Source organism: Ranitomeya variabilis, chromosome 6 (genome assembly GCF_051348905.1).
Source record: "Ranitomeya variabilis isolate aRanVar5 chromosome 6, aRanVar5.hap1, whole genome shotgun sequence".
NCBI classification, from domain to species: Eukaryota; Metazoa; Chordata; class Amphibia; order Anura; family Dendrobatidae; genus Ranitomeya; species Ranitomeya variabilis.
In genome coordinates, this window is record NC_135237.1 from 133,842,923 (window position 1) to 133,867,355 (window position 24,433).

A 24,433-nucleotide genomic window follows, 5' to 3' on the forward strand; every position below is an offset into this window, starting at 1 on the left:
CATGGTTATTTATATCCGTCTTTTTGATTGCGTGTTATTCCACTTTTTGTTCGGCAGTATGATAATAAAGCGTTGCTTTTTGCCTTTTTTTTTTTTTAACGGTGTTCACTGAAGGGGTTAACCAGTGGGACAGTTTTATAGGTCGGGTCATTACAGACGCGGCGATACTAAATAGGTGTATTTTTGTTTGTTTTTTTTATTTAGATAAAGAAATGTATTTATGGGAATAATATATATATTTTTTTCTTTATTTAGGAAATTTTTTTTTTTTTTTTGACACATGTGGAAATTTTTTTTAAAACTTTTTTACTTTGTCCCAGGGGGGGGACATCACAGATCACTGATCTGACAGTTTGCACAGCACTCTGTCAGATCAGCGATCTGACTTCCAGCGCTGCAGGCTTACCAGCACCTACTCTAAGCAGGCGCTTGGTAAGCCACCTCCCTGCAGGACCCGGATGCAGCCCTGCGGCCATTTTGGATCCGGGCCTGCTGCAGGGAGGAGTTGAGACCTCGGAGCAACGCGATGTGATCGCGTTGCTCTGAGGGTCTCAGGGAAGCCCGCAGGGAGCTCCCTCCCTGCGCGATGCTTCCCTATACCGCTGGAACACTGCGATCATGTTTGATCGCAGTGTGCCGGGGGTTAATGTGCCGGGGGTGGTCCGTGACCGCTCCTGGCACATAGTGCTGGATGTCAGCTGCAATAGTCAGCGCTTTCCCCGTGAGCGCGGCCGATCGCATATAACGTACTATCCCGTCACTGGGAATTAAGTCCCAGGTCACCTTGACGGGATAGTACGTCATATGGGATTAAGGGGTTAATAGCCTGGGAAGCTCCATGGGTATTACCCCCTCCCCAGGCTATAAACATCTGCCCCGAGTCACTGGCTTTCTCTCTGGTTTTGAAAATTGTGTGGGAGCCCATGCCATTTTTTTCCATTTTTGTTTTAAACCCGGTGTCACGCTTGTGAGAAACTCGCACGAGTCTCTCACCTCAGTACCCGGCACTCGGGACCGCAGTGTGCGGCTACATGTATTTCTATGCAGCTGAACGCTCTGGTCCAAGTGCCGGGTATTGAAGGGCGAGACTTGTGCGAGTTTCTTGCAAGTGTGACCCCGGCCTAATGCAGATTTTGTGTGTGTGTGTGTGTGTGTGTGTGTGTGTGTGTCTTTATTTAACTCTTTATGTACCATTTTATATTTATTACTAAACATCGGCCTTGGTATTTATCTATCCATCGATAGATATATCTGTGTGTGTAAACCTCATTCCTCAATGGAGTATGTAAAAGAAGAGGTTGGACAAGGAAATTACATCATTTTTTTTTATTCTTTTTTTTGTGAAATGTATCTTTATTTAGCTTACAAAAACGCATGAAAAATCGGTATGAAAAAAATGCATGAAAATCTGCACGGATTTAACTGCGTTTTCTGCCAAGAGAGGAAGAATTCACACAGAAAATTCCACAGTCAAATCTGCAACGTGTGCACATACCCTGAGAGTTGTGGTTATCAATCATTATCAGACTGTGGACCATACAGAAATCACAGTACTGATGAGACATGGTATCATCAAGTAAACACATCCAGGTACCTTTTTATAGGTAAAATTTTGAGTCGTTTCTTTCTTTTCGTCTCCATTTTGTCCAGCCGCCATGAAGATTTTTCACATACACAGCTTTCTTCTGCAGACGTCCCTCTTCCCCAGCAAATCCCAACACTGTGCCCTTCAAAGTTATTAAAATGCCCTCTGCATAAAAATCTGTCCATACTATGCCCCAAATAAGCCGTCTATAGTATATGGCCTCTACACTGTCAGCCCTTATGCGCTATAACCACATTGTCGACTCTCCACTGGTTTCCTTTACACACGCCACATTCCCACCCTGTCCCACGCCATGCCAACCCTCTCTCCATACTATGCATTTAGACTGCCCACCGCATTGTCCTCTCGTTTTACCCCTCCTCACACTGTCCCCCTACATAGCTGTACTTACAGTATATCCACAACAGCCCCCCAATATACATGTCCACCACAGCCAATCTTGTAATGTCCCCAAAGCCAGCACCGCTTACGATAGCCTCCATTTATTGCCAGAATTAAAAAAAACCAAACACACCTCACCTAATCCAGGCTCTTGTCCAGCACAGTCTCCTCTTCTGTGTGGTACAGCAGTATGAGCTGAAAGGCACGATGACGATGCAATGATGTCAACACGCACCGTCGGACTCCTCCTGTGTGCGCTGTCTCCAACAGGGCCCAGGCCAGAAGTGGTCGGCGTTCTGGTGGAATTCCCGGCAGAGCAGGGGGCGGATTACTGCTCCTGCCCTGAGCTGTGCTCACAGCATTTGTATTTGCATCCTGTAGACGCGAATACAACTGTGTGTGGGGAGGGAATGACGGGTGAGCGCTGTCCGTTACTCACTGACACTGCTCTTCTGTGTGCCTGAGCCCCGTCAGCGTGCTGAATGCCTGCAGCCAGAGGAAGGGCATGGTGGCCCGCAGGCGTTCGACAATAACTTTTTTTTCTCCATGTGCACCCTCCTCGGGGAGATAGCAGGTAGCGCCCCAGCCAGGTGCCTACCACTTGTACTAGCCCTGCACACATGTTCACAATGTCTCCAAAGTCCTACTACAATGCATTTTCAGAGAATGGGGGAGAAACCGCTTTCACTGTGTCCAACATTTTAAACAGGAGGACATACAAGTAGGAGAGGAACATCCCCCCTCTACAGCAACAGCTGAGGCTCCTTTCACACAGGGCAGGGATGGGACTGTGGGATAGGAGCCTCTTGGTAACCAATCAGATTGAATTAGCCAATGAGTGCCCGCCTCTTCAGAGAAAGGAAAGTGCGGATTGGTTACTGGGCAGCTGAATAGCGGCCAGCGTTCTGCAGTGCTACAGACAGCACAGGTTTGCCATGAGCTGTTTCTGGTCAGCACTGCACGGGTCAGGCCCTATGTGGCCACAGGTTGTCCATCCCTGCAATAGATACATAATACAAAGTGTTTGAAAAGCGCTGCAAGCAATGTTTGCAGCCTTTTGCTTGGACAGTGCCTAGTTTAGAGTGGACTCTATACAGAGCCGAAAAAAGAAGTGACCAAGCGGTTTAAAAAACCCAAAGCAGAAAGAGACACTTCCATTTATATCCTCTTAATATATTGCAATCGAGTTATCACTGTGTTCTTACAATTGCTCATTTTGCCTTTCTACCTAGTTATTTTTTCTGTTTTCCATTAGGTCTATGACATCTCCTGATTAAAATCTGACTAGCTGAATCCTTCTCAGCTCTATGTAGAAACAGGAAGTCTCTTTTCCATGCATGAGTCATCATTAGAACTACAATTCTACTCACTGCAAAGTCCCTGGCAGTCCATGTCCACCTCCTCTGCGTCCACCTCCTCTGCTCCTTTCTCTTTACATTGCAGCAGAAACACTGCGGGTTTTCTCTGCAGCACGTAGAGGAGATTTTGTAAATTAGACACTGTTGGACTCCCTGTTGCCCCCACTTACACCTTGTACATATGGGTTCATAGTATGCAGATAACCATTAATAGGTTCATTTAATTTAAAAATACACAGCAAGTAAAATGACTGTTCTTGTGGCCGGTTGTGATGTCCATAAGTCGTTCCATTCCACTAGGGTAACTCGGTCAGTCTTCCAATAACAGGCCCGCAAATCTGTTGCTGAATTCACACTGTGGCTGATTTTCCAACACATCGGCCACTTGGGGGTTTAGCCCTTTTTTGCCCACTTTTCCTTTTTTCTTTGATTTGCCTGATGGCCCTCTAGTCTGATTCTGGAAGTGGTCCTGAGGGATGGTGGACATTACCGCATGGATGCAGTCCCGGTACAGCTTGTCCAGCCATGGACATGATACAAAGAAGTCTTCTGCAGACGATGACGCCTTGAGCTTCTGAGTCATGTGGTACACAAGAGAGCCGCTGTACAGTCTGAAGAGAAGGAAGTCACACATTAATATTTTTCTAGAAAGTCAACTTAAATCTATTTTCAAACGTTTATTAGGAAAAAAAACTAAAAAATGGTCATGAGTAAATTCACTCATTTAGGAACAGATTTGTTTTGGTTATAGGCTAATCATAGGTGTGAATAAAAATGGCGCAGTCTTGGTCGACTAAGAAATTCATCATGCAGATGGGTTCCATACAATTTAAGACTTGGGGTAGCAGAAGCATAGCTTGGGTATTCCCATCTCCAAGATCCTATCCCAAGATGTAGAAGGTATAACAATATTAGCGAATATCTCTAATTAAAAATGTAGTGTAGTTCTTCTGATTCACTATGTTGCTTACCCCTTGTGCAGGGCATTGCAGTAGCGTAGGTATCCATAGTTACGACCACTCATATAGTGACAGTTAGTTGTTAGGTATCCGTGGTTATGACCATGAAGCTAGTGCAATGCCTACACATGGAGTAAGCGACACAGTGAATCAGAAGAATTAAACTACATTTCTAATTGGAGGTATTTGCTAATATTATTACAATTACTACATCCTGGTATAGGATTTTGGTAATGGGAATACCCCTTTAAACATTTTTTGTGTTTTTTCACTGCATACGTTTTTTTTTCAAAGAGTTAATAAGCAGTGAGATGATGCTTTAAAGGAGTGGCCCAGGACAAGAAAAGTAAACATTTTACCATTGGATCAGTATGTTAAAAGTAAATAAACAAGTGGAGCTATACTCGCCTACCGGCTCCATGTTCTGTGTTTACACCAGAAGAAAGGTTCCACCGTTCAAAGAGGCGGAAGGACAGCTATGGCCATGAATTGGCTGCCGAGGCAGTAGCGCATCGTCTGTGAGGTCAGCACTACAGCTGCCAAGAGCAGCGGCGGAGACTCAGCACTGGACCCAGGGAGGGTGGGTTTGTTTTAAGCCCAGGAACAGGAAATCGCTTTTTAATAATATTCATGTGTTGCAACGGTCTTGAGCGTTTTTTGCACAAACTATGGTTCATGTTGCCCCAGTTCACAAAGGTGGATGGACGGACAGTTCTCTGCGCACACTGTGATTATTCAGTGATAACCAAGTTATTAGGATCCTTCATTCCTTGAATTTGGCAATGATTTTCTCAACAAACGATCATTTAGGTAATCGTCCCCTGTGTAAAAAGCCCTTAAAGAGTTCTTCAGACGTTAACTTTAATTCATACCTAGTTGCCAGATACCCTCCATTTACTTAAAATGAAAAGTGCCTCCTTCCTTAGACCTTCCTGAAGGTGTTCACGTGACCCCTCGCCTGTATTCTGACACGGCTATTACTACACGACGTCATGCGGTCTACAGTCCCCACCACTGTATAATAATGGGGGCAGGGCGCTATAACAGGTGTTTTTCAGCATGGAAACACTAGGTGGGGTGGGGGACATGGAAGGGACTGATATTGAGGCCATTCTTTGAAATATGTCAACTGAAAATGCACCGAGTTCATTAAGGGTTAGACCTCAGCTAAGAGTTGGACTCATTGGTTGCCATTACTTAGGACACTGTCTGGCAGTGAATCAGTCCGGCTGCTAGTGGCACCTCCACCTTCTGCCCTGCCCATAGTATACAAAGCTATCACCCTACAGGACATAGTGAAATCAACGCAAGTCATATCGAAGAAATGTTACCACTATCATGAGGAATAACACGTCATGAGAAAACCGTCTCAGAATCAGTGGGATCTGTTGAAGCGTTCCAGAGTTATTACCGCAAAGTGACACTGGTCAGAATTGTAAAATTTGGCTTGGTCATTAAGGTGAAAACAGGCTTGGGGCTGAAGGGGTTAAGCAATTAGGAGCTAATGTATTTAAGATGACAATCAATTTTGATTTGATTCCAGACATTTTACGCAAGTACTTTCCTCTTCTCTGAACTGGTTGTAACCCGAAAAAAAGTAGCAATACACGGATTTCTGCATAGTGACGAGATACCGGATGGCCCCTAAAACCCTTTTTTTTTTTTCATGTTTCCAAACTGTTCCCTAATTCTTTAGAAGAGGGTTGACTTGGTGCAGCTCCATTCCCTGGCGAGTCCTTGTTCTGTCCACAGTGTCCTATAGGTCATAGTTTTGTATATTTGTTACAGACGCCCTTACAGGACTCCCATGGACAGGACTGACCCTTAGAGGCCTCACTCATGGTCTGCTCTTGGATTGCACAGGTGCCCATCTATCCTCCCGCAGCGGTTTCATGTGTTTTTGAGGCGCCAGTGTATGTTCTATTAATAACGGCACACATTGAGCCTGGTTATTACAATACACGCAGTGATCTCTGACCTCGTGATGTCTGGCTCTGGAAGTGGGGTGGAGAGAAGCTGGTTGAAGTAGATGAATACTTGCAGACAGCACTGCCACTGACACAATATATGCACATCCTCCAGTATCAGTCTTCTGGGCTGGGCACCTTCTGTCCACATCCTCTTGATCTGCTCACACAATGATGCCAGGGCCTCTTCATCTTCATCTGAGCAAAACAAAACACAAATTGGCCACATATCCAATGTAAGTTTTAATTTTTCCAGAATAACTTGACAAATGTTCCAGGAAGACTTTTTTTCAGATTTGATCCATTCATTGAAAAATAGTGAAAATCTGCAGCATGTCAATTCACTCTTAATGAATTAAATTAATTCAATACACATAACATTATGGGTTATTATTATTATACTTTTTTTAGCGCCATTTATTCCATGGCACTTTACATGTGAAAAGGGGCAAATATAGACAAGTACAATAAACATGAGCAAAAAACAAGGCACACAGGTACATAAGGAGGGGGGACCCTGTCCACGAGGGCTCACAGTCTGCAGGGGATGGGTGAGGATACACTAGGAGAGGGTAAAGCTGGTTGTGTGGTGGTTCAGTAGCCTGAGGATCACGGCAGGCTTGTCGGAAGAGGGGAGTCTTCAGGTTCTTTTTGAAGGTTTCTGTGGTAGGCGAGAGTCTGATGTGTTGGGGTAGAGAGTTCCAGAGTATGGGGGAAGCACGGGAGATGTCTTGGATGCGGTTGTGGGAAGAAGAGATGAGAGGGGAGTAGAGAAGAAGGTCTTGAAAGGATCGGAGGTTGTGTGTAGGTAAGTACCGGGAGACCATGTCACAGATCTATAGCGGGGACAGGTTGTGGATGGCTTTGTATGTCATAGTTAGGGTTTTGAACTGGAGCCTCTGGACAATAGGAAGCCAATGAAGGGCCTGACAGAGGGGAGAGGCCGGGCAATAGCGGGAGGGACAGGTGGATTAGTCGGGCAGCAGAGTGTAGGATGGTTTGGAGTGGTGCCAGAGAGTAGGAGGCTGTAGTAGTTGAGGCGGGAGATGATAAGGGCGTGCACTAGCGTTTTTGTGGTTTCATGGTCGAGGAATGCACGGATCCAGAAAATATTTTTGAATTTGAGTTGGCAGGAGGAGGCAAGGGCTTGGATATGTGGCTTGAAAGAGAGGGCAGAGTCAAGGATCACTCGGAGGCACAGAGCATGCGGTACTGGGGAAAGTGAGCAGCCATTGACATTGATGGATAGGTCTGGTGGAGGGGTAGAGTGAGATGGGGGAAAGATGATGAATTCTGTTTTGTCCATGTTCAGTTTTAGAAAGCGAGCAGAAAAGAAGGCAGAAATAGCAAACAGACATTGTGGGACTTTGGTCTGTAAGGAGGTGAGGTCAGGTCCGGATAGGTAGATCTGCATGTCATCAGCGTAGAGATTATAGTTAAATTAGTTGAACTTCATGGACCGGGGTCATTTTTCAACCTATGTAAAAAATCTACACCGCAAATCAATATGTGCTGCAGATGTAGATAAGATTATCCATGTAGATAAGATTTGATTAACGGCTCATGCAGACGTCTGTGCAAATTGATCCAAGATGACCCGAAATGCACGGACTGGATGCAGCTCTCCTGAACGGAGCATGACAGCCCCATAGAAATACAGGAAGCGCTAATGCTCTAAGAAGGGAGATCTGTGCCAGTCCGTGCATTGCGGTCTGATCTTGAACTGATTTGCACAGATGTCTCCATAAGCCCTAAGGTTACTTTCTCAGTCCTGTTGTGTCCATATGTGAAACGGACCAATGGTAGCCTATGTGCTAGTGCAAAAGGGCTTCATTTATGTTTTATTAAGACCTCAGGTCCACGTGGCAAAAATCGCATCATGCACTAGTCTGGTGTGATTTATGGAACAAACTGGTGCATGTAAATAATTGCAACTCTGGAAAGGCAAAGGGAGCGTCACCTGAAGTCCATACTTTCCGACACGGCTGCACCAAGAAATTCAATGCTGATGTAAACTAAATCTCTTCCACTTTGCTGATACTGTAAGGGTACCGTCACACAGTACCATTTTGATCGCTACGACGGTACGATTCGTGACGTTCTAGCGATATCGTTACGATATCGCTGTGTCTGACACGCAGCAGCGATCAGGGACCCTGCTGAGAATCGTACGTCGTAGCAGATCGTATGGAACTTTCTTTCGTCGCTTGATCACCCGCTGACATCGCTGGATCGTTGTGTGTGACAGCGATCCAGCGATGTGTTCGCTTGTAACCAGGGTAAACATCGGGTAACTAAGCGCAGGGCCGCGCTTAGTAACCCGATGTTTACCGTGGTTACCAGCGTAAACGTAAAAAAAACAAACAGTACATACTTACATTCCGGTGTCTGTCCCCGGCGTCTCAGCTTCTCTGCACTGTGTGAGCGTCTGCCAGCCGGAAAGCGAGCACAGCGGTGACGTCACCGCTCTGCTTTCCGGCTATGGCGCTTACACAGTGGAGAGAAGCAGAACGCCGGGGACAGACACCGGAATGTAAGTATGTACTGTTTGTTTTTTTTATGTTTACGCTGGTAACCAGGGTAAACATCGGGTTACTAAGCGCGGCCCTGCGCTTAGTTACCCGATGTTTACCCTGGTTACCGGGGACTTCGGCATCGCTCCAGCGCCGTGATTGCAACGTGTGACCGCAGTCTACGACGCTGGAGCGATAATCATACGATCGCTGCGACGTCACGGATCGTGCCGTCGTAGCGATTAAAATGGTACTGTGTGACGGTACCCTAAGTTTGCAGATTTATTGCCCACACGCCCCAACAAACAATCTGTATCCTCCTGCTGTGAACATACAATGAAGCCGGTTCCCAGATTCAAGCATCGGGCCTCATTCAGACGACCGTTTTTCACACACATGTTCTAACATGTACCCATTATAGTCCATGGAGCTCTTCATACTATTCACATGGTTTTCTTTTTGCTGACAGAGTGGTCCACATCTAATCACGGTGACCTGTCAGGTTTTGATCTAGGTCACGAATCAAAATCACCCACATAAGTCTATAGGTCCGTGTGCTGTTTTGCAACTTTTTTTTCCTCCATTTTGCTTAGTACATGAGAAAATCACTGATTAAACACTTTTGAAACTTGGATCGAAAGCATGGATGAAAATTGGTCCATTTGTTAGTATCTGAGAAAGATGTGAAAATGTTAGGCTGCCATTTCACACCTCTGCTCATACCTAGTGCCTGAGACCTGGTGCTCAGCTGGCTATGAACTTCATGGTCTTACGTGTGGAGCAATAATTGAAGTCCTGTATATAACGTTTGCAGAGCGCCTTGTAGAGTGTTTGCTTACATACATCTGGGCACCCCCTAAGCCCGGATTCAGGGGGTGCCGGACTTGGCACAGATAAACGTGCTCGGAAATTGTAACAAAAGTCATTAGTAGAGAAAAGAAACATTTTCTTGCCTGGTTTGTTATGAGCGCTGCCCGCTTCCCCGCAGACCATTCCCATGATCAGCGCTTTTATGTGATGCGGCTTTACTTTGGGGTCCGCTCTTCTGCTCCAGTAACAGACTATGGCCAGTATAAGTCTATAGGGAGGCGGCACAACCTCCACAGCCTTCATTTTCACATCAAGGCCCCGCAGCAGAAGTTTTAAGCGCGTTTCCAATGGAAGCTGAAAAGTAAAGAAGTAAAAGTGTAATCAGATCAAAGGTATGGAGATCGCTGCTGCCCAGATCTTACACGTCTACATATGGTTTTGTATAGCGGGAATGCATACAGTTGTGCAATATACCTTTCCTATCGATTCCTCACAGCTGTCAGGATCTCTGCTTGCAGTCATTGCATAGAAACTTTTATTGTTATTTCCAATGGACACACAGGTTCACGGCGCGATAAAAGCCAACGTCACATGACCAGGATAATCAAATAATAAAGGTTTCTAAAGAAGCAAGCAGAGATCTTGAAAACAAACAGACTAAAGGCCCCGTCTCACATAGCGAGATCGCTAGCGAGATCGCTGCTGAGTCACAAGTTTTGTGACGCAACAGCGACCTCAGTAGCAATCTCGCTATGTGTGACACGTACCAGCGACCCGGCCCCTGCTGTGAGATCGCTGGTCGTGTCGGAATGGCCTGCACCGTTTTTTGGTCGTTGAGGTCCCGCTGACATCGCTGAATCGGTGTGTGTGACACCGATCCAGCGATGTCTTCACTGGTAACCAGGGTAAACATCGGGTTACTAAGCGCAGGGCCGCGCTTAGTAACCCGATGTTTACCCTGGTTACCAGCGTAAAAGTAAAAAAAAAACGAACAGTGCATGCTTACCTTCCGCTGTCTGTCCCCCGGCGCTGTGCTTCTCTGCACTGTGAGCGCCGGCCGGAAAACACAGCACAGCGGTGACGTCACCGCTCTGCTTTCCGGCCGCTGTGCTTACACAGTGCAGAGAAGCACAGCGCCGGGGGACAGACAGCGGAAGGTAAGCATGCACTGTTTTTTTTTTTTTACTTTTACGCTGGTAACCAGGGTAAACATCGGGTTACTAAGCGCGGCCCTGCGCTTAGTAACCCGATGTTTACCCTGGTTACCCGGGACCTCGGCATCGTTGGTCGCTGGAGAGCTGTCTGTGTGACAGCTCCCCAGCGACCACACAGCGACAAAACAGCTACGCTGCAGCGATCAGCATCGTTGTCTGTATCGCTGCAGCGTCGCTGTGTGTGACGGGGCCTTAAGACAGAAAAACTGTGTATTAGAAAAGGAATAACTTTGTATTCTGCAATAATATTTATTTGGTGAAACTAGAATGTCCCTTTAACTGACTGAGTATGTATGATCATCACAAAAGGGTAACCTCATTGTCTCCATCCAACGGTCGCCTTCCTCCCCTTCATCCATCCTACAAAACCATACTGGAGAGATAACTGCATCCAGTAGTAATTTTAAGTAGTTGCCCAAAAATGTTTTTTGCAGCCTCCACAGAACAAAGGGCGGCTTTCTGTGAATATTCCAGCACATACACTGTACACACTAGTGTGACGCAATGTACGCATTTCCCCGCTGCAGCACTGGCCGTCTGTCAGTGTATGACACAGCAGGGATACCTTTCTGTACAATGAATAAGCCTGAGCGCACGGAAATATTTAGAGTTAAAGGGGCGGACTCCACTGCAATCATGGTTTAAAGTGATTGTAAAAACAAGCAACTTTGCACGTTCAATCTTATTAAAAACACTCTCTGCTTTCAAGAACAGAGGGGTTCTTATCTGTTTTTGTTTAATGCTTGTTGTCTACATTACTGGCCACTGCTGCAGTCTAGCAGTGGTGGCTGAGCAAGCGCAGTGCTTACAGACTGTTACAGAGCAAGTGCAGTGCTTAGACTGTTACATAGAGAAAGCGCAGCACTTACTGACTTACACAGAGCAGGCGCAGTGCTTACAGACTGTTACATAGAGCAAGCGCAGTGCTTACAGACTGTTACATAGAGCAAGCGCCCAGTGCTTACAGACTGTTACACAGAGCAAGCGCAGTGCTTACAGACTGCTACAAAGAGCAAGCGCAGTGCTTACAGACTGCTACAAAGAGCAAGCGCAGTGCTTACAGACTGTTACATAGAGCAAGCGCAGTGCTTACAGACTGTTACATAGAGCAAGCGCAGTGCTTACAGACTGTTACATAGAGAAAGCGCAGCACTTAGGCTACGTTCACATTTGCGGTCAGCGCCGCAGCGTCGGGCGCCGCATGCGTCATGCGCCCCTATACTTAACATGGGGGCGCATGGACATGCGTTGTGCTGCGTTTTGCGCCGCATGGCCGCAAGCGTTGGACGCAAGAAACGCATCAAGTTGCATTTTTTTTGCGTCCAACTTTCGGCCAAAAACGACGCATGCGGCGCAAAACGCAGCGTTTTAGCGTGCGTTTTGCCGCGTTTTTGTTTGCGTTGTGCGCTGCGGCGCCGACGCTGCGGCGCACAACGCAAATGTGAACGTAGCCTATCTGACTTACACAGAGCAAGCGCAGTGCTTACAGACTGTTACATAGAGAAAGCGCAGCACTTACTGACTTATACAGAGCAAGCGCAGTGCTTACAGACTGCTACATAGAGCAAGCGCAGTGCTTACAGACTGTTACATAGAGCAAGCGCAGTGCTTACAGACTGTTACATAGAGCAAGCGCAGTGCTTACAGACTGTTACATAGAGAAAGCGCAGCACTTACTGACTTACAGAGCAAGCGCAGTGCTTACAGACTGCTACATAGAGCAAGCGCAGTGCTTACAGACTGTTACAAAGAGCAAGCGCAGTGCTTACTGACTGTTACATAGAGTAAGCGCAGCACTTACTGACTGTTACATAGAGTAAGCGCACAATGCTTACAAACCGCTACATAGAGCAAGCGCAGTGCTTACAGACTGTTACATAGAGCAGTTCTAGAGAAAAGGCGTGCACTCAGCTAAATATGGGGTAGGTGCAGGCTGGACCTGGAGTCAATCCAGTCAAAATCATAAAATAGAAAAAACAGCCGCACTCAGAGTATAGGTTTTCAAAATGCGTAACAAGAGTCGGATATTTATTTGAGTCACCACAGAAGTAGAAAAAAGGCTCAAAGTAACGTTTTGACCCCGTAATGGGTCTTTATCAAACCTCACTTTTAAGAAGATAGGAGTAGGAAAAAAGGAGGAGCCGCAGTAGAGTTTAGGGGCTCACAAGCAGAGCTGTATGACAGTATTTGAATAAATCCGGAAAGGGACATTGGTCCTGGTGAGAGCTGCGAGTCCCATCTGGCGGGATATCTCATCAATCTGGCTGCATTTGTGCTCCAGCAATCTCCCCAGCTTTAAATCAGTCCTTAAAAAAATGTTTTTCTTAGAGCTTTTAAGTTCCTGTCCCTGTGCTCCTCCGAAGATGCTGCAGCATTCAGTAGAGCACAGTTCAGACCAGTGGTGAACTATGCCGTTGGTCCAAACTGTCAATCTTCAGGAGTGCACAATCCAGCCAGCTTTAGTGCCCCTGCACTCCTCCCAGGTTGCTGCAGCATCGCAGTGGTGCAACTACAACGTTGGTCCAAACTGTTGATCTGCAAGATCGCACTACCTCTTGGCAAAGAGGATGTCGGTAGACAGGGGAGTAGTGTGCTCCTAAAGATGAAACTTTACAATTCCTTAAATGCAGTGGCGCTCATATCAGTAAATGTCACATTCTCAAAAAAAAAAAAAAAAAAGATAAATGATAAATTTAGATGTATCCACACAGACTGATGTTTATGAGTAGTAAACTGATCTAATACTGTCTTACCTGTGGAAGATTAGAAAGTGAGAAGCCTTCACTGATGTCATCAGAACTTATCTCCACCATAGATCTCCTAACATTTGTCTCCAGTCTCTCGAATTCCTGAACACGGGGTTCCTTACTTCTTTTAGCCATGTCTTGGGATATATTTAGGAGCAGTGCATAGATCAATTTACGAACTGGTTTTGTAATTAAATGAGCAGATGGCTTCTTAATGTCCTCGACCTGAGCATGAAGAAACACTCTTCTTAACACCAAAGCATCACTCAGCAATGGAGACAGCTCACCTCTTGCTAAAGCGAGCTGCACCCACTCGGGGAGGTTGAGCTTTACTGCGGTCGGAGAGATACATAAACCTCTTAGAAAATATTGCTCAAGGTTTACAGCATCATGAAGGCTATATTCTTCCATGGCAGAATACAGCAGCTGCCTGACCGAGTCACGATCCTTCACCCTCAGCTGGTTCAGCACATTTTCCATGGCTTCTTCCACATCTGCAAATCTAGACAACCAGTTCAGTAGGCCATGTATTTGCTTGTGTCTTCGCCCACCATGACTGGCATTGCCAACTGGTAAATGGACCTTACTAAAGAACGTTTCTAAAACAGGCAAGTTGATATAGTCATTGCCGGTCAGAACAGCAAACAGCGGTAGCAAAACCAGATTCATGTTATTATAAAATTGGCACAACTTCCGAGCTGAGAAACTTCGGGCTGAAATGTAGCACTCATGAGTGTCCTTCACAGACACAATGTTTTTCCAGTGAAAGGAAGTTTGGGGGCAATATCCAGCTTTTAAATCAAAGATGCAAAAGTCGCTGTCAAAGGAAAGTACAGGGCAGTTCCACAGATTGGCGAGGGCAACTATTTCCCTATCGGCCTCTGAGAAGCACTGGACGAAGGGCACTTGGAGGTTCCGCAAGACCTGGAGGCACACCTCTCTGCTCAGGAGAGGAAGCACGCTGCCACCTTTGCCCTGTGAAAGGTTTTGTGCCATCCTAATCTTCTCCCTGAAGCGCTGCTTTTGGGTTTCCAGTTTCTTATTAGATATGTCGCAGCCACCATCAAACACGACATAGGCTTGTATGCTGCATACAGACAAACTTTCAAAGAATTTATGTAGGACTTCGGTGAATTTGTCATATTCCCCACCGTGAACAAGATCCAAGCCAGAATCAAAGTATAATTTGTGGTACAGATTGTTACCATCTATGATTAATTTTGTGTTCTTCAGCTTTAACTCTTGGAAGAAATTACTGTGAGAAGACACAAAGGTCATAAACCCTTGTATTCCCATGTTGAGGAGGAGATCACAGGGGTCTGAAATCTAAAGAATGGAACGTGTTACTTACATGACCCCTAATAATTCACATACTGCAATACATTTATCTGTGCCCTCACCGATCAGTGATGGAAGCCGCCACTCATCTGGTACTGCAGCACCCGATACAGTAGGACAGATATGGAGGATACATGATGGTCGTAGCTTCTTCTTACTGCTGATTGGTGGAGGATCCCTTGAGGTTAAACTTCCCACTAAGATTAGGCCATCAGGGTTGTTTCTTAGAGCAACCTCTTAAAGGGTTTATCCGATGCCGTCCATGTTTGCTCATTACGATCCCACACACCTGAAAAGAATCAAGGTATTATTTACATGCCCGATTCCTTGGGGATCATGCACGTGTTGTCTTGTGGGGTTTAATATATATACCAGAATGGGCGTCAAACATACCAGGATGAGGAACATATATACCAGGAAGGGTCCCAGGATGAGAGACATATATACCAGGAAGGGGCCCAGGATGAGGAACATATATACCAGGAAGGGGCCCAGGATGAGGAACGTATATACCAGGAAGAGGCCTTGGATGAGGAACATATATACCAGGAAGGGGCCCAGGATGAGGAACATATATACCTGGAAGGGGCCCAGGATGAGGAACATATATACCAGGAAGGGGCCCAGGATGAGGAACATATATACCAGGAAGGGGCCCAGGATGAGGAACGTATATACCAGGAAGGGGCCCAGGATGAGGAACATATATATATCAGGAAGGGGCCCAGGATGAGGAACATATATATATATACCAGGAAGGGTCCCAGGATGAGAAACATATATACCAGGAAGGGGCCCAGGATGAGGAACATATATACCAGGAAGGGGCCCAGGATGAGGAACATATATACCTGGAAGGGGCCCAGGATGAGGAACATATATACCTGGAAGGGGCCCAGGATGAGGAACATATATACCTGGAAGGGGCCCAGGATGAGGAACATATATACCAGGAAGGGGCCCAGGATGAGGAACATATATATACCAGGAAGGGGCCCAGGATGAGGTACATATATACCAGGAAGGGGCCCAGGATGAGGAACATATATATACCTGGAAGGGGCCCAGGATGAGGAACATATATACCAGGAAGGGGCCCAGGATGAGGAACATATATACCAGGAAGGGGCCCAGGATGAGGAACATATATACCTGGAAGGGGCCCAGGGTGAGGAACATATATACCTGGAAGGGGCCCAGGATGGGTGACATTACTTCATAATGAGAGAGGGGGCAACATGTATGTACTTATAGGATTTATAGGGCCCCATACATGTGACCAACATGAAGTGGGTATGGGGCACGTCCAAAATTTGCATCAGGGCCAATTGGACTCTAGTTACGCCACTGCTTCATATTATCCTCATATCTGCAAGTAAATTGCATTTTGGGGCATTACTGGTTCCCTTTAAAAAGGTTATCCAGGACTTGGGGTTTTTTTCTATTGGGCTAAGAACTTACAGGCAGATTGTTGTTAGGTAGCTGCCTGTTCTATCCAGAACGATCTTTGCCGGTTCTGGACAGATCGGAGCTGTTACAGACCTCATGCCAGCGTGCTCCTTCTTCTGGTGACGTCAAGAGAACAGCTTCTTTTCCACTCTGCTCTGTAAACAGGGCGCCTCTGGGAACGTCATGCTGATTGAAAACCGGCTCATTGATGCCTAACTGCAGCTATCGATCAGTATGATGTCCGAATTGACGCCCCGTCGAAAGAGCAGCGTAAAAGAGCTGCTCTATGGACATGAGGTCAAAAGAAGCAGGTAAGTCACCGTCTGAGCTGGGAGAGATCTCTGCAGGCAGCTACCCGTCTGTTAGTTCTTAGCCATATAGGAAAAAACCTAAGTCCTGGCTAACCCCTTTAAGCCATGTTCATACTGACTTTTTTTGAGGTGGACAAATTCTATGTCAGGAAACCATTAGTTGTTTTATTAGGATTTCAGATCTGATGATTTTTCCATCACGCTTTTTTTTTTTTTTTTTTAACAGGCTTTTGACTTAATAGCGTTACATTTCAAGTGGAGGTCACAAAGAATCTGCCTGAGGCCTCCTTCACACATCCTGGTGATTCCTGTACTGGAAAAAAACAGTACTGGTGAGATCCGTGGTCCGTGTATGTACAGTGCCTACAAGTAGTATTCAACCCCCTGCAGATTTAGCAGGTTTACACATTTGGAATTAACTTGGCATTGTGACATTTGGACTGTAGATCAGCCTGGAAGTGTGAAATGCACTGCAGCAAAAAAGAATGTTATTTCTTTGTTTATTTTTTTTTTAAATTGTGAAAAGTTTTTTCAGAGGGTCATTTATTATTCAACCCCTCAGCCCACCAGAATTCTGTTTGGTTCCCCTAAAGTATTAAGAAGTAGTTCAGGCACAAAGAACAATGAGCTTCACATGTTTGGATTAATTATCTCTTTTTCCTGCCTTTTCTGACTATTTAAGACCCTCCCCAAACTTGTGAACAGCACTCATACATGGTCAACATGGGGAAGACAAAGGAGCATTCCAAGGCCATCAGAGACAAGATCGTGGAGGGTCACAAGGCTGGCAAGGGGTACAAAACCCTTTCCAAGGAGTTGGGCCTACCTGTCTCCACTGTTGGGAGCATCATCCGGAAGTGGAAGGCTTATGGAACTACTGTTAGGGTAAGTTCACACAGGACTTTTTTGCTGCGTATTTTTGCTGCGTTTTTTTATGCTAATTTAGGTGCGTTTTTTTGGTGCGTTTTTTGGGTAAGTTCACACAGGACTTTTTTGCTGCGTATTTTTGCTGCGTTTTTTATGCCAATTTTCAGCTGCTTATAGATGCGTTTTTTGTGTGGTTTTGGTGCGTTTTTTTGTCTATTTGTGGATGATAATAAAGTTGAGTGACCCCAGTGGAGCTTAGTATCGCCTTCATCCCAGCGGGGGAACAATTTACGGCGAATTACATGCCATGCATCGGCCTTTTTTTGACGATCACTGTAGTTTGGGCAAGCTACATCCCAAATTACAGGCATTGCTTCCACCTTGGAAAAATAAATGAAAAACTAATTACCAAATGCAAGATGAAATGAAGCCAACATTCATGACAAGGAAGATACAAACATACACATGCAGAACACATGAACATGTACATAACAGCACATGAGCATCGCAAAGTGTACCACTGCAAACAATCAGATAGATAAATATATCACAAATTAAAAAAAATATTACCTCCATGATTAGTTGGGAAACATTAATGCTCATCCTCCTATACCAAGACATGGCTAACACCTCACTACCAGAAACTCCCTCACAATAGATCACAATCAGGACACCTCACAATGGCTCTTCACACCTCACAATGGCTCACAATGGCTCTTCACACCTCACTAACCACACCCTAAGCTCTTGGCTGTGAGATCACTTCCTGCTGGCCATGATTTTTCTGCACAAAAAAAGCAGCAAATAATGCTACATGCAGCGTTTTTGCAGCGTTTTTTCCATCACCCATTCAAGTCAATGGGTGAAAAAAACGCTGCAAAAACGCAGCAAAAACGCTGAAAGAAGTGACATGCCCTATGTCCAAAAAACGCAGCAAAGCAGAAAATACTGATCAAACAAAAACCCAATGTGTGTGCATGAGATTTCTGAAATATCATAGGCTTTGCTGGTACTGTAAAAAGCAGCTGAAAATTAGCATAAAAAAACGCAGCAAAAAAGTCCTGTGTGAACGTACCCTTAGCCTTCCACGGCCTGGACAGCCTTTGAAAGTTTCCTCCCGTGCCGAGGCCAGGCTTGTCCGAAGAGTCAAGGCTAACCCAAGGACAACAAGGAAGGAGCTCCGGGAAGATCTCATGGCAGTGGGGACATTGGTTTCATTCAATACCATAAGTAACGTACTCCACCGCAATGGTCTACGTTCCAGACGAGCCCGTAAGGTACCTTTACTTTCAAAGCGTCATGTCAAGGCTCGTCTACAGTTTGCTCATGATCAATTGGAGGACTCTGAGACTGACTGGTTCAAGGTTCTCTGGTCTGATGAGACCAAGATCGAGATCTTTGGTGCCAACCACACACGTGACGTTTGGAGACTGGATGGCACTGCATACGACCCCAAGAATACCATCCCTACAGTCAAGCATGGTGGTGGCAGCATCATGCTGTGGGGCTGTTTCTCAGCCAAGGGGCCTGGCCATCTGGTCCGCATCCATGGGAAGATGGATAGCACGGCCTACCTGGAGATTTTGGCCAAGAACCTCCGCTCCTCCATCAAGGATCTTAAGATGGGTCGTCATTTCATCTTCCAACAAGACAACGACCCAAAGCACACAGCCAAGAAAACCAAGGCCTGGTTCAAGAGGCAAAAAATCAAGGTGTTGCAGTGGCCTAGTCAGTCTCCTGACCTTAACCCAATTGAAAACTTGTGGAAGGAGCTCAAGATTAAAGTCCACATGAGACACCCAAAGAACCTAGATAACTTGGAGAAGATCTGCATGGAGGAGTGGGCCAAGATAACTCCAGAGACCTGTGCCGGCCTGATCAGGTCTTATAAAAGACGATTATTAGCTGTAATTGCAAACAAAGGTTATTCCACAAAATATTAAACCTAGGGGTTGAAGAATAATTGACCCACACTTTTATGTTTAAAATTTATAAAAATTTAACTGAGCAACAAAACTTTTTGGTTTGTAAGATTTATGCATCTGTTAATAAATCCTGCTCTTGTTTGAAGTTTGAAGTCTCTAACTTATTTGCATCTTATTAAACCTGCGAAATCTGCAGGGGGTTGAATACTACTTGTAGGCACTGTAACATCTGCGTCCGTGTGCTGTCAGTGTGACACGTATGGAATGAAACGCAGCATAGAAAATAAAAAGAGTTGTGTATTAAAGATGTTCAAATATAGAGGTAGTGATGAGGAACATGATAGATAGATAGATATTAGTGTGCTATATAATCATTGCTTTGTGTGTTTTCTTTTTCGATACTTGTTTTATATTTAAAAAAAAATGGCATGGGCTCCCTTGTAATTTTCATAACCAGCAGAAAGACGACTGCTGGAGGCTAATATTAATAATCTGAGAAAGGGGCCATTAGCCCTAATTGTTCTAAGGCTATTAATAGCAGCACACAGCTGTTTGCTTAGCCTTTACTGGTTAGTGTACAGGGGGACGCCCGAAAACAAATTACATAGGGTTCCCCTATAAATACTAACCAGAAAAGGCTAAACAGGCAGCTGTGGGCTGATATTAATAGCCAGGGAAGCAGCCACGGATATTCGTCCCCCCCCCCAGGGTAATAACATCAGCCCTCAGCAGCCCCATCAATGGCCCATCAATACGATGTGCCAAATCTAGCAATTAGCCTCGCTCTTCCCACTTGCGCTGGTGTCGTGGCAAGTGAGGTAATAGGGTTGGGGTTGATGTCAGCTGTTCTATGGCCACTGACATCAAGTCCAGGGGTTAGTAATGGAGAGGCGTCTAGAAGATTACTATTACTGACCCCATAGTCTTATTGTAAAAATACACAACAAGAATACAGTCCTTTAATTGAAACAAAGACTCAGACACAAACTCCTTTATTTGAAATAAATATAAACACTCCCTGTCTCTTTTAACCATTTATTAGTGTAAAATTAAAAATAAAACAACACCATATTCCTCACCTGTTCGACAATAATCCATTTGTCCATCTCTGCTTCATCTGGGTGCCTTGCTGAATGGTGGCATGATGCTCAGCCTGGCATCCAAGAGGCATTGATCTGAGCTTGGAGCGCAGCTTCAGTGACCTGCGGGACATCATAGAGGTTACCGCTGGTCACTGCCAGCTGTTCCTACAGAACAATGAATGCGGTGACCTCAATGAGATCACCACTAGCACCATAAGACATTTCTCACTGTGCTAGCAGTGACGTTATGAAGGTAACCGCAGTTCATCAGCCGGCTCACACTGACCTGAGAATGGGAATAGCTGGCAGTGACCAGCGGTAGCCTCTATGCCATCACCGTAGGTCACTGAAGCTGCGTCCCAAGCTCAGATTAATGTCTCCTGGATGCCAGGCTGAGCAGTCACATTATGCCACTGCTCAGCCATGTAATCCAGATGTAGTAAAGCTGGACTTCTTCATGGGACAAATGGATTGTTGTCAGATGGGTGAGGAATATTTTATTTTATTATTTTCATTTTTACAATAATAAATGGAAAAATGAGGATGGGGAGTGTTTATTTCAATTAAAGGATTGTATTCTGGATGTGTCTTTTAAAAAAAATGACTATGGGGTTAGTAATGTCTGGGGGTATGGGGTTATAGATGTCTCTCCATTACTTACCCCTGGGCTTGATGTCAGCTGACAATACAAAGCTGACATCAACCCCAACCCTAGTACCCCACTTGCCACTGCAGAGCAAGTGGGAAGAGCGAGGCTAAGCGCCAGATTTTGGTAGCATGGGAGGGGTGCAATATCCCTGCCCCTACCCAAGCTATTAGTATCAACCCACAGCTACCTATTTAGAATTTATAAAGGGACCCTACGTCATTTTTTTCTCTGGAGTCCCCCATAACCTAACCAGTAAATGGTAAGCAAACAGCTGCGAGCTGATATTAATAGCACGGGAACTTTTTGGCATATTGTCCCTTTTCCAAGATTAGTAACATCTTCCCCCAGCTGTTGGCTTTCCCTCTGCAGGAGCCCACGGCAATTTTTTAATTTAATTAATTTTACATACAGTGTACACAGCAGGTGCTGAATATAACTCCCATCATTGTCGCGCTGAGCTCAGGGAGACGAGGAGACAATGATGAAAGACACACGGTCCGTGTGAAAAGCCTGACGTGTGTGCACCACCAGTGAATACATTGGGTGCGCGTATGTCCGTATGTCCGGTCCTTCGTGTGAACGGGGCCTTAGGGATGGGTGGGTTCTTTTTTTTTTAAACCCCCAAAGAAATTGTTCCCTTGATAGATAATAAAAAACTCCCTGTGAGAACAGCAGTGTAGATTTACCACAGAAATGGATAAGAGGATTCAAGAAGTATTTGAAGTGGATCCGCGGCAAAATCCACATAAAAACCCTCCATGTGAACACACCCTCATCAGGATGCGTCTTATCCAGTCTTCACTGGAGACAGACAACAATCTCTGTTGGTGCCACAAAAAATGACACAATCATTCTCATTAAATAAAGGTGACCCTACCATCCGGTGCACCGGACACTAGTGAATGTGGGCGATATGTCCGATCTGCCGAGAAGACCTAGGGCAGGAGACTCGCGAGCCGCCATCAGAGCGGACCCCGGAACTCGGCGGCAGCAGCAGCAGCAGCGCGATCCCACAGAACAGAAGGTGGAAGCGGCGTGTGACACCCAGCAACGGGGCACAGACCAGCACCGTCCACAGACCAGCACCGTCCCACTCACCACAACCCGGAACCGTCCAGCTTCCACCACCGCGCAGCTTGATGACGTCATTACAAAACAGCTCTATAGCCGCATGTGGAAGCTTTCTGCTGACGAACGGTTTCTATGGATACTGAAGTGTAAACAAAAACCAGAGATAGCAGAGAAAACATTGGAGGATTCTCGTGCGGAAAACTGAATATAGAGGTAAATAATGATATCGTAACAGCGACACCAATATCACGATAGACGAAAAGGGACAGAAACTGTCCTAACAGTGCAGCTTATATATCGTGATGTTAGGTAGTAGGGTATGGGGGCAGGAATGTGCAGATCCAAGTGAGCAGCCCTGAAAGCCTGGCTGATAACAGAGAACAGTAGAGTCAGGTTGTGTTAACCGCATAGCAAAACGGAGATAAGTTATAAACGATCCTGTACATAAAAGATCTCTGTCCCCTCTAACCTCTCATTCTCTCCTCTCTCAGTCCTCTATCTATCCCTTTCTCTCTGTCTCGCCCTGTCTTCACCTCAACTCTCTATCTCCTCTCCCTCTCTTTTCTCTCCTCTCCCCGGTCCTCTCTCCTCTCCACTGTCCTCTCTCTCCTCTCCCCTGTCCTTTCTCCTCCCCACTGTCCTCTCTCCCCTGTCCTCTCTCCCCTGTCCTCTCTCCTCCCCACTGTCCTCTCTCCTCCCCACTGTCCTCTCTCCTCTCCACTGTCCTCTCTCCTCTACACTGTCCTCTCTCCTCTACACTGTCCTCTCTCCTCTCCCTCTCCACTGTCCTCTCTCCTCTCCCTCGCCCCTGTCCTCTCTCTCTCCGCTCCCTCTCCCCTGTCCTCTCTCCTCTCTTTTCCACTATCCTCTCTCGTCTCCCTCTCCACTGTCCTCTCCCCTCTCCCCTGTCCTCTCTCTCTCTCCGCTCCCTCTCCTGTTGTGAACTCCGTTTTCAGGCTCCCTCTTGTGGTCACAGATGGTATTGTGTGACTTTGGTTTTTTGGCTCCCCCTGGTGGTTTGGTTTATTATCCTGCGGGTCTGCTGGATCAGCTGCCTCGTTATTCACCAGGGAGGCTCCTATTTAGCTCTGCTTCACTTCCACTTGTTGCCAGCTGTCAATGTATTCAGTGCTATTCTGATTACTCCTGATTATCTCGTTTTCTGCCTCTTCAGGATAAGCTAAGTTCTGTTTGAATATTTTTTGCTCATCTGCCTGCAATATGATTTCTGTGTATGATGAGTCTAGTCCAGCTTGCTAATATGTGATTTCTTTTTGCTGGTAAGCTCTGGGGTACGGAGTTGCTTCCCCCACACCGTTAGTTGGTGCGGGGGCTCGAGCAATCTCTGCGTGGATATTTTGAATAGGGTTTTTTATTGACCGCACAGTTCCCTTCCTATTTTCTGCTATCTAGTATTAGCGGGCCTCATTTGCTAAATCTGATTTCATCTCTGCGTTTGTGCTTTCCCCTTAACTCACCGTTAATATTTGTGGGGGGCTATTCTATATCTTTGGGGGCATTCCACTGAGGCAAGAGAGGACTTACTTTCCCTCCAGGAATAGTCAGTTTCTCAGGCCGTGAAGAGACGTCTAGGATTTTTAGGTAACGTTCCACGGCTGCCTATAGTTGTTTGCGGATAGGATCAGGTTGCGGTCAATCTAGTTACCACTTCCCCAGAGCTAGTAGTCTGTTCAGTTACTTAGCTAGTCCGACCTGCGATCCTTGCCACTAGGATCATAACAGTACAGCCGGCCTATAAAGTGTTAATTGCATGGCAGAAGCAGGAGAAAAGAAGCTTGGAGATTTTTTTTTTATTTTTTTTTTGCTGCCGTGTGTCTAGCTGCTGTGTGTCTGGCTTCTCTCCTCCTCTTAATCTTGGTGTGGCTCTGAGTTCAGCTGCTGATATGGATATCCAGAGTTTAGCCTCCAGTGTAGATCATCTTGCTGCAAGGGTACAAAGTATTCAGGATTTTGTTGTGCACAGTCCTATGTCAGAGCCTAGGATACCTATTCCGGAGTTGTTTTCTGGAGATAGATCTAGGTTCCTGAATTTTAAGAACAATTGCAAGTTGTTTCTTTCTTTGAAACCTCGTTCCTCTGGGGATTCTGTTCAGCAAGTTAAGATTATAATTTCTTTCTTGCGTGGCAATCCTCAAGATTGGGCTTTCGCATTGGCTCCAGGGGAT

The 24,433-nt window shown here is 45.8% G+C and overlaps 2 protein-coding genes across 4 annotated transcripts in view; one reads left to right on the forward strand and one right to left on the reverse strand.

The window, feature by feature from the left end:
• Nucleotides 1-1,344: 1,344 nt before the first annotated feature.
• On the reverse strand, nt 1,345-22,346 carry ASTE1 (asteroid structure-specific endonuclease 1). 3 transcript variants are annotated; one of them, XM_077269027.1, is made up of 6 exons: nt 22,275-22,346; nt 14,956-15,182; nt 13,562-14,881; nt 9,738-9,948; nt 6,283-6,463; nt 1,345-3,956 (listed from the first exon to the last, which is right to left on the reverse strand). In XM_077269027.1, exons 3-6 carry the CDS (start codon nt 14,849-14,851, stop codon nt 3,656-3,658), a joined length of 1,983 nt encoding a protein of 660 aa, XP_077125142.1. In that variant the 5' UTR covers nt 14,852-14,881; nt 14,956-15,182; nt 22,275-22,346; the 3' UTR covers nt 1,345-3,655. The 3 variants fall into 3 exon arrangements, with proteins under 3 accessions (XP_077125142.1, XP_077125139.1, XP_077125140.1); XM_077269024.1 differs by having other exon boundaries at nt 1,351-3,956; nt 6,283-6,469; XM_077269025.1 differs by having other exon boundaries at nt 1,351-3,956; nt 6,283-6,469; nt 22,054-22,292.
• NEK11 (NIMA related kinase 11) overlaps nt 22,315-24,433 on the forward strand; it is a 422,928-nt gene continuing 420,809 nt past the window's right edge. Inside the window, exon 1 of the mRNA XM_077269028.1 lies at nt 22,315-22,460. The gene's annotated coding sequence lies outside the window, so the exon portion shown is untranslated. The remainder of the gene's footprint in view (nt 22,461-24,433) is intronic.

Coding starts and splice junctions, on each gene's coding strand:
- ASTE1 (XM_077269024.1), bottom strand. CDS start 14,851: ATGGGAATACAAGGGTTTATGACCTTTGTGTCTTCTCACAGTAATTTC. Junction 9,949..13,561: donor CACTTTCTAATCTTCCACAG/GTAAGACAGTAT, acceptor TTTACTTTTCAG/CTTCCATTGGAAACGCGCTT. Junction 3,957..6,282: donor CCAGAGCCAGACATCACGAG/GTCAGAGATCAC, acceptor CCTTCTCTTCAG/ACTGTACAGCGGCTCTCTTG.